At 39.8% G+C, this 10,494-nt stretch overlaps 1 protein-coding gene across 1 annotated transcript; it reads right to left on the bottom strand.

Annotated features, from left to right (window-relative positions):
* Positions 1–301: 301 nt before the first annotated feature.
* Positions 302–1,778, bottom strand: LOC130560960 (interferon-induced transmembrane protein 2-like). Its single transcript, XM_057344946.1, has 2 exons — positions 1,321–1,778; positions 302–1,224 (listed from the first exon to the last, which is right to left on the bottom strand). Exons 1-2 carry the CDS (start codon positions 1,546–1,548, stop codon positions 865–867), a joined length of 588 nt encoding a protein of 195 aa, XP_057200929.1. The 5' UTR covers positions 1,549–1,778; the 3' UTR covers positions 302–864.
* Positions 1,779–10,494: the final 8,716 nt, after the last annotated feature.

Raw genomic sequence — 10,494 nt, 5'->3', positions numbered from 1 at the left:
CGAATATAATACACTTTAAGGAATTATTGCCTTTTTGGCCAAAACAAAAAGAAAACAAGTTTCTTTATGACTGTGTTTGTCTGCGTATGTAAAACATTGCTGACATGAAAATATACATAATTGGTGCATTAAATGACAAATGATTATTCCCATCAGTTATAAAAAATAAAATAAAACAAGAAAAATATTGATAAAGATATTTCTAAAAAGACTTTTTATATAGCCTAATATTGTGGCCACAAATATGTTATAGTGGTCTGTGTGTCTCACCCTAAATTATCAGGGATCAAACTGTGAGAAATGACCAAATGTCTAATGGAAGATAGTTTAACTAAATGAATGGTACATTTGAAATATACGAATTTAAAAATAAGAGTAATCTAGAAATGTTAGAATACTAATGTGTGGCCCTCAGGAAATATTTGTGTTTCTCAGAAAATAAAACTTCTGAGTTTTCTGAAATGACTCATTAGCAATTTGTCGCATTGCAATAATTCATATTTTTTGTCATTTTTTTAATCGAGTTATTCACATTCTTATTCTGTGACAATTTATTAACATTATGTGATGTTTTTATCTTTACGTTGTGTACATTTTGGGACTTCAGAAAACAAAGAGGTTTTATCAAATGAACTGCAAAAACCTCAATATCTCAAGGCTATTTGGATAGAACCTTATAATTTCAAGATGACAAATAGTTTTTTTGCCTTCTCTTATGTTTCATAATGTAAGACATATTTTATGCAACCTTGATATCATCCTAATAAAAGTCAGGAAATGATTATGCATTTTCTAGTTACAATAAACAGATGATTCAACGTAAGAATTACAGCAATGTTGCAAATAAAGCTCAGAGTAACACCATTACTTCTTCCCTCTGGATCTTCCCCCGTAACGGCTACCACCACTGCTTGAGGGTCTATTCCAGTTGCTTGAGGGTCTGTACTGTGATCTGTGATTATTTTTGGACTTGGATCTATCAATATCCCAATCAAAAGACACATCATATGAGGAGGACTTAGAATTATATGAACCCACTGATGAAAAATCTGAATTATATGAAGATTGCTCATAAGGTAAATGGTAAAAACCACCGAATCCAAACACTAGGAACAAAGTAAGAGCCAACATGGTCAATATCACAGCCACTGTGTTGGTCCAACATGCACATCGGCTGCATTTCTGAGCTCCCACCATGTCTCCTTCATTCATTTTGTTTCTTGCCTTCCGGTAAAAAAACAAGAGAGGGAATCTTCATTTATTCAACCCGAGATATGTTGTTCTATGAAGACACATACACTATGCACTAATCTCACTTACTTTCAGTGAACATATCAAAGCAGCTAAACCCAGAAACAAGCAGTTGCAGAACATGATGTTGAAAACAGAGCAGCACATGTGGTCTTTGCCTTTCTCTCTGTACCTCACATAGACAACTTTTGGTGGTTCCTCCATGTTGTGTAACTCTGGTAAATCAATCATTTCACCTGCAATATTTTCCCTCTCAAAATCCTCACAGGGAATCTCATATGCGTCCTCAGGTTCCATCTTGTTCACCAAATTGAATCATGTCTGAGTTAAATCTCTAGAAATCCCACTCTTCATACGCAGTGCTCATAAGCAGCCTACACTTGCGTGTGTTCTGTGTTGCAGGTTTCTGTGTGCGTGTATTAAAAACCATTTGTTCCCAACTCACCTCTGTGGTGGAAAAATGTAAGACATAGTACCAATTGCGGTAAACTGTGCTATAAACAGTTCCCCTGTGGTGGAATGAACTACCAGCCTCCACCCGAACTGCAGCATCCTTCACAACTTTCAAAAAACAGCTCAAAACATACCTGTTCCGCATTTATTTGACTAACCAATAACTGTCTGACTGTCTTGTCTGTCTGTCTGTCTAAAAAAGAATTGTTGTTCATTCTCTCCTTTGCTTACTCCAGCTTTAATCCTCCTAGTAGCATGGCCTTGTAAACTAACGGTACTGTTTAGCGTGTTGACAAAATGTTTATATGCTCTCCTACTTGTAAATCCCTTCGGATAAAAGCATCTCGCCAAATGAATAAATGTAAATGTAAATGTAAACACTAGCCCAATTACACAACAAGAGTAACAAACTTTTGAACGAACAAGATAAAAACACTATAGTAAGATTTATAGAGAAACCAACCAACTTGTTTTTGCAGTTGTGCAGTTACACCAGACAGTGAGAAGCATTTAAAGTGATTTGAATGATTGGTTCACACTATTAAGAACAGCTCTAATGTTTTTTTTTTGCCTGGAAGCCCAGATGAGACCTGTATACAGAATGTAATGTATGTGTGTTTAAGAGCCAAATAAATGTTAAGATTAATTAATAAGATGTTTTAAATAGGTAAAGATATGCTTTTATAAGTATTAAAGTGTCTTTAAAGCATTCCTTTGTTGTATATAGTGTTACTGTAAATAATCAAGAAACAATGGCAACAATAATGAACTATGATATAATTCTTACATGGTTAGTAAATAATTTCTAAATAGTAACACATTCATGCACAAACCATTTGTAAAATGATCTCTGTTTCTGTTGGGTTTCAATTTGTTATATTTTTACATTTTGCTGACTTGCCAAGTATTACTATTGCTGTATTATATGTTTTATTTTCTAGAGATGTTCATTTGTACTGTTAGATATTAATTATAGGCTCTTCTGTGGCATCTAAAACCACTTCCTTTTGTTCATGTATCTTCTCAAAACGTGTAAATGTCTACTCACATGTGAATCTTTGTTACCAGTTAGAAATGTAATTCTTTTAACTCTTTGGTCAGAGCATTTTTCTTGTCACAAACACTCTTTGTCTACTATGACATGTTTTGTCTCTCTTTTATATCTCTCATGACCACAATAACTGAAGGAAACTAAACTATACTACAAATTAAGTTAAGTTAAGTTAAGTTAAGTTAAGTTAAGTTCAGCTCAATTCAATTCAATTCAATTCAATTCAATTCAATTCAATTCAATTCAATTCAATTCAATTCAATTCAATTGAAACTAGATTTATTTGACCAAAGACACAATGTTTCTATAGGCAGGAACTTGAAGACTGAAGACACAGCTGTGTCTTAATTTAATAATGTTCCATAATCTTTCACAAACACATTAATCAACTATATTATGCCACCACCCCATTCCTGCATCTATCGGTAAGTGGTCTTTTAGTACTATCATCTTTTAGTATTTCCATGGTTGGAGATAAAAGGTTTTTAAGTGTGCTATGGGTTTAATAAACCAACATGTTTTATTTCATGTATGAAATTTGGCCTATTTCTGAAATGCTCTTCACCTCTTGTACAACGCGCTCAATATACATTGTCTGAACTTGTGTTTCATACAAACAGGAACAAACAAGTAATGCCGGACTGGAGGAGGAGTTCATGCAAAGCTGTCATGTATGTTTCTTATAAGTAGCAAAGTGTCTCTGATACAGACATAGTCACTGTATAATAAGAATCAAGCAAAAATGACCACAATAATTCATTCACTCTTGATGATAATATTTTTACACGGTCAGTAAATAATCTCTAAATAATTATACATTCATTACTTTCATGCATAAATCATTTCTAGAATGACCTTTACGTATTTTGCTGACTTTTCAATGTATAACTATTATGCTTTATGTTCCACAGATGTTCACTGTCAAACCTTCACTCAATCTCCAGCTGTGCTGAAAAGACCTGGTGAATCTTTCAAACTGATCTGCACTGCATCTGGATTTACATTTAGCAGCTACTGGGCAGCTGTAGTGAGACAGGCTCCTGGAAAAGGACTTGAATGGGTTGCAACTATTAGCACATCCAGTACCTATATCTACTATTCCCAGTCAGTGCAGGGAAGATTCACAGTGTCCAGAGGCGACTCCAACAGTCAACTGCATCTAGAGATGAACAGTCTAAAGACTGAAGATACAGCTGTGTATTATTGTGCTAGAGAGTCACAGTGAAAGAGTTCAATGGCAGTATAATACAAAAACCACTTCCTCATTCATGTATGGTTATTATAATGCTATAGTAATACTATTTGCATAAAACACTTTGATTGCTTGAAGGCATTATTAGAAAAATGAACTGTGTGTTTTTTTTTAATAATCTGTCAGTTCCCGGGTCTGATCACCTGTTTGTTTTGTCCTGTCTTTTACATGTTAGTGCTTGTCTAGCACACGGAGGAGAGTTTGACAGCTCTCCATGTGCTGGGTTTTTGTGTGTAGACCTCGTTATCCTCATCACAACTCACCTGTTCTCACTCAAGCTAATTTCATCACACCGGTTTCCACTCCCGCTATCTATTCTCTCCCTATTTAACCTCCTGCATTCTCTTGTTCCCTGTCAGTCCGTTAGTTTACTAACCCCTTGACGACCAGTTGTGTAGAGTCTAGTCTTGTTACTAAACCTAGTCTTGTCTAGCTGCTAATTATTTCTTGTTTGTCCAGGCTCCAGAGCTCGGAACATTTCGAGGACTCTTCCTTCGGGATTCTGGCAACGGACTCAGTATCACGCGAACCCAGCCCATCAAGACTCTTGAACTGTTCAGGTCCCCCTTACCCAGCTCCCCGATCACTTCCTGGCTGAGCGCTCGAGCCCTGTCCCATACTTACCAGTGCTGGTGTTGTTTGTCATTGTGTGTTGTTTCGCTGTCATTGTTTGGAATAAACCTTTTGACCCTGCTTCTGACTCCTGCCCTTACTACCCCCCCATAACATAATCTCCTTCAAAGTTTTACAGTCATATCCTAGTTATTCTTGAACTTTTTCCATACACTGCTATATTTCCATGAGGTGGCACTCTTGTCAGTCAAATTAAATTTTTGCTCCCAAAAGAATCATGCATCAATGACTCACAAACATGTGTTTCTTAACCAGAAATATCCACTCTGTATTTGAAAATCATGAGAACATTAAAATGTGTGTGTGCATGCAACGCATCTGAGTGTGTGGTAGGGGTAAACCTAACATTGTTGCAAGCAGAGTGATAGTACTGGAATAGTGTTTTAAGATTTGTTTTTATCTTTTTGCAAAAATGCAAAGATTGTATTGTACAGTATAAAGTCATAAAACGTCCAAATAGGCACCATTTAACGTGGGGCCATTAATACACCAGAAGCTTTATTAAGATTTACTGCTGATCTGTAAATTCAGAACAGTATAATAAGGCAATTCATTTGTCAATAATTAGAAAATTATGCAAATGTTCTCACTTTTGTCATGTAACCTGGAGCACATACATGGCTATAAAAATTGCTCCTTGAGTTCTGCTCTGCAGTCACAGGCCTATTGAAGAGACTACTGAAATGTACTACATTTTATCACTGCTGATATTTTCCACAGCACCCAGTGAGTAATAACGAGCACTATTATACTAGTATTAGTATATTGGCTGCTTCTCATTTAAAGTATGATTCCAGACAAGGTTTCGGATGTTTTGGGACCATAATGTGTATGTAACGAGGAAGGCGGGACGAGAGCCGTGAGGCAACAAGGCGGGGCCGGTGGCATGAGTGATAGTGGGAATCAGCTGTGCGCACACCGGTCCCGCATGTCTCACGGAGGAGATCGGGAGCATAAGAGGACGAACGACAGGACTACGGACGAGAGAGGACCGGGCCCGGACATGTGTTAAGTTTTATTTATGTTCTTGTGGCCGGCAGTCTACCGTGAGGTGGCTGTTGGCCCTTTTACCTCCGTGTTATTGTTTGTTTATTTTATTAAAGTTTTTGAATGTTTGCCGGTTCCCGCCTCCTTCCTCCGTTTTATACGAACATTGTTACAGATACATTTACATTACAAGAAAAGTGACGAGATATAAAGTCTTGTTTAATGAAAGAAAAATATATAAACTAGGTAAATTTATGCTTAAAACAAAATTGTAGATTAAATTTACACTAAGTTACTGGCAAACCTGCTGCGAAATTACAGCAAAATTTTACAGTGTACAAGAAACAGATAAATGTGCTTTATATGCTCGGTGGGGTTTGTGATTGTGTTTCCAACCACCCCACAAATCGCACTTACACTGTGTCTACACCTGGACGACACGACACGACACACGGCTCTAATGGGATTATCCCGTCACGCCTGGCCGCATCCAGTGTGGACAAAATAAAAAATTATAATGGCTAATGCGTTTTATTGCCTTTTGTCACATCGCATCGTGCCGCACCTGATGTAAACACTGTGTTATGTGGTATGTGCTGCAGTGACGTCATTATAGAACTCCAACCATGTAGAACAGAACTGGCAACTGGAAAAGGTGGCAATGTAAAATCTGTAGATTTAGAAATATTTTAACATCTGTTTATATTAAAGGTGCCATGAATTAAAACCACAACTTTAACCCAAGCTTTTGTTATATAAGAGGGAATCTTACTCACGCGAACATCATGTAAGTGTCAGAACTGAAAACTCCCTTGTTACTGAGATTACATCTGTTATTGACACCAGGCCCAGCGAACGGCAGGTTCTGGAATGTACCTATCTATTAAGGGTGTGCAAAGCAGCCGGTATTTGTATCTGTATTTGTATTTGTTGAGGGGGGAAAGTATTTGTATTTGTATTCGAGTAAAATTCAAAATAGGCGTAAAAATCCAGTTTTTTTGCGTTACACTTCTAATTTACGTTATAGTGTACGTAAACAGAGTGAACATGAGAGCACCCAACTGCAGACGTCAATAATGCAGCGTAACGGAATAATCTCCCGATCAAACTCCGCTTCCCAAAAGTTATAAACTGCCTCCGGAACCCAGTTAAGGTACAAAAATCTATTCAACAAAAATAGTGATGCACGCATTGAAGTCTTTTTTCGCTCAGCCGAGCCTTCTCTGTTGCTGTGTGGAGCAGCCTGTGTCAGTCACCTCTTTTTGAACCCCACCCCCAACCCCCCCGACTCCTGAATGTCACTCACTCACTCACTCACTCATGCGGGCATGCACTGCGGTCTCGTGAGAAAACGCAGCTTTTTGATATAAAGTTTTTCTTGTTCCCAAATACAAATATATTTTTAAGTATTTGTTCGAAATAAGTATTCGTAAAAAACACGCTATTTGTGCCTTTCCGAATACCGTATTCGGGTTCGGCTCCACCCCTACTATCTATGACCTCATTGATAGGTTGAACACCGCCTCCACAGGAGAATATCAATGACTACTTCTCTAGCCCCGCACACTGGTTCGCGCATGACAGTACTGAAGTAACACAAGTGGCGCGGAAACAGATAGAGTCAGTGGAAGAACACAGTAGCGGCATAACCTTCCTTCGGATTCCCACATTAGTAATGCGTGGTTGAAGTTTATTTTTAAAGGCGTTCCAGCTCACGTGGGTAAAACATTACCTCGGATTCCTTTGTGAACAAGGCAAAGGTCGACGATGGATTTGCGGAGAGACTAAAATTAAAAAGCAGTCCTGTGTCAATATTGGATACATTAGGAATGGCGCAGCAATCTTAAGTGAGTACAACATTTTTGTACTATGCGTCACTATTGCTTTGTTAGAGATCGCATGATGTGCCCTGTGTAACCTAACGTTACGTCTCTAACCAAATTCACACAAGGCTCCAACTAAGTTTACTACGCAAACTGCTATCCAATCATAACAGTGGGCGTTTACTTCCAAGTCTTCATGGCGGAACGCCCATTCAAACCGATCGTTTGTCGAGCCGGCCTCTAGTTTATTGCAAAGAGTTTGCAAAGTAAAGTGGATTTTGCACTAGTGTCTAAGCACTTTTTAGTCACTTAGCCTAGTGTTAAATAAGTGGAAGGAAAGATCTTACCACGCGAGGACACGGCGATTCCCCGGGTGGAAGAGATGCTGGCGCGCTATCTCTCCCCTGGGACATCGTCGTCCCTGATAAAGCCTTCTCTACCCACCAAGCCTTGCAGCGTCACATCTGCGCCGGTGGGAAAAGCTTAGGCTGGTGCTGCCCTGCACACCATGGCGGTTCTGCAGGCGTACCAGGCTGACCTGCTGGGTGATGTCAGCACCGGCGGGGTGATCGACGAAGCAGCATTCTCAGATCTACGCTGCACCACAGATTTGTCTCTCCGCACGACCAAGCAGACGGCCCGCGCCATTGGCCGTTCTATGGCTGCTTTGGTCACCGCAGAGAGGCATCTGTGGTTGAACCTCACGGGCATCAAGGACAGGGACAGGTCCTTCCTCCTTGATGCCCCGATCTCGCCTACCGGACTGTTTGGTGATGCAGTTAATACCGTAGTCACCAGGTTCCAGGAGGCGAGACGTCACGAGGAGGCATTCGTCAAATATCTCTCCCGCCGTGTCCAAACGTCTGGAGTGTCGGCCACCCACTCCGGACCAGTTCTTTTTCACATTCAGCTTTAGGCCGGCTGCTGCACTTTCTTCTTTGATCTTGACAATCATTGCTCTGAGATCTTCTGCACTTCCTGCAATTAGGGTTGTGTCATCAGCATATCGCAGATTATTAATGCTTCTTCCTCCAATTTTGATTCCACATTGAGTATCATTGAGTCCGGATTTTCGTACAATATGTTCAGCATAAAGGTTGAACAAATATGGCGACAGGATACAGCCTTGTCGGACACCCTTTGCAACCCTGAACCACTCTGTTTCTCCATAGGCAGTCCTCACTGTCGCTTCTTGATCAGTGTACAAGTTCTTCATGAGATTGATCAGGTGGGTCGGCACCCTCATGTCTTTGAGTATATTCCACAACTTTCCATGGTCGACACAGTCAAAGGCCTTGGCGTAGTCTATAAAACAGAAATAGACAGCATTCTGGAATTCTCTGGCTTTTTCAATTATCCACCGGATGTTGGAAATCTGGTCACGTGTTCCTCTTCCTTTTCTAAATCCAGCTTGCACATCAGGTAATTCTCATTCCATGAATGGTTCTATTCTTGCTTGTATTATCTTTAGCATAATCTTACTGGCATGTGATATTAAGGCTATTGTGCAATAGTTTGAACAGTCCTTTGCATTCCCTTTCTTTGGTATAGGCACAAATATAGATCTCTTCCAGTCTTCTGGCCATTGCATCTTCTTCCATATCTGCTGACAAACAGCTGTCAGTACTTTGACCGTGGCATCTTCTGTTGTTCTGAATAGTTCAATTGGTATTCCGTCTGTTCCAGCCGCTTTTTGTTTTGCCATGATTTTCATTGCCCAGCTAACTTCACTTTCGAGAATATCAGGCTCTAATTCACAGGATCATCAAACATATCTGTCATGGTTTCTTGTCTTCTGCGTATTCTTTCCACCTTCTTTTTATGTCTTCTCCATCCGAAAGATCATTTCCTTGTTTATCCATCAGTGTTCCAATTTGTGGGCAGAAATTTCCTTTTATCTCCTTGATCTTCTTAAAGAGGTCTCTTGTTCTGCCTCTCTGGTTGTTATCCTCAATCTCTTGGCATTCTTGCTTAAAATGTTTTTCTTTATCCCTCCTCGCCTTGCATTGGAATTCAGTATTTAGTCTTGTGAACGCATGCCTGTCTCCAATAGCCTTGGCCTTCCTTCTTTGTTTGGCTATTTTCAATGTTTCACTGGAGAGCCATTTTGCTTTCTTCTTGCGCCCGGCTGGTGGAATGTTCCTCTTGGCCTCTTGTATTACTGTATCACGTATTTCTTCTCAGAGCTCATCGGGTTGTCTTTCGTCCAAGTTGAGTGCATTAAAACGATTTTCAACGCTGATGGAATATGTATTTGGTATGTTATCCAGGTCGTATCTTCGCGGTATTTGGACCTGCTTCCTTTTCTTCAGCTTGATCTTCAGCTTTGATAGTAGCAGTTCATGGTCTGTGCCACAGTTTGCTCCTGGACGTGTCTTTGCTGACAGTACTGAGCTTTTCCATCGTCTACTGCAAAGTATGTAATCAATTTGGTTTCGACACTGCCCATTTGGTGAGGTCCAGGTGTAAAGTCTTCTTTTGGGCTGCTTGAACCACGTGTTCATGATGCATAGACAGTTTTCATGGCAGAACTCTATCAGTCTGTCTCCTGCTTCATTTCGGTCGCCAAGTCCTTCTTTTCCAGCTATTCCAGGTTCTTATTTTTCTCCAACTTTGGCATTCCAATCTCCGATGATGAGAATGGCATCCTTCTTTGGTGTTCAATCAATGAGCTGCTGCAGGTCGGAGTAGAACGCTTCACGAGCATCTTCATCGGCATCTGTTGTTGGCGCATACACTTGAATGATAGTCAGATTTATCGGGTGGCCTTGAATTTGAATAGATATCATTCGGTCATTCTTCGGATTGTATCCCATGACTGTATTCGCAGTTTCTTTCTCCACAATTAGGGCTACTATTTTTTCGGTTTGCATCATGTCCAGCATAAAAGACTTTGTAATCACCTGATTGAAAATGACCCATGCCTGTCCACTTCAGCTCACTTATTCCAAGTATACTGATCTTCATGCGAGCCATTTCCATTTTCACAATGTCGAGCTTTCCCTGATTCATTGTTCTAACATTCCATGATCCAATTGTATGTG

The sequence above is a fragment of the Triplophysa rosa genome, linkage group LG11, assembly GCF_024868665.1.
Source record: "Triplophysa rosa linkage group LG11, Trosa_1v2, whole genome shotgun sequence".
Lineage (NCBI taxonomy): Eukaryota > Metazoa > Chordata > Actinopteri > Cypriniformes > Nemacheilidae > Triplophysa > Triplophysa rosa.
The sequence above is the reverse complement of the archived record's forward strand: the minus strand, read 5'-3'. Positions and strand labels throughout refer to the sequence as shown.

Coding starts and splice junctions, on each gene's coding strand:
- LOC130560960 (XM_057344946.1), bottom strand. CDS start 1,548: ATGGAACCTGAGGACGCATATGAGATTCCCTGTGAGGATTTTGAGAGG. Junction 1,225..1,320: donor CTTTGATATGTTCACTGAAA/GTAAGTGAGATT, acceptor TTTTACCGGAAG/GCAAGAAACAAAATGAATGA.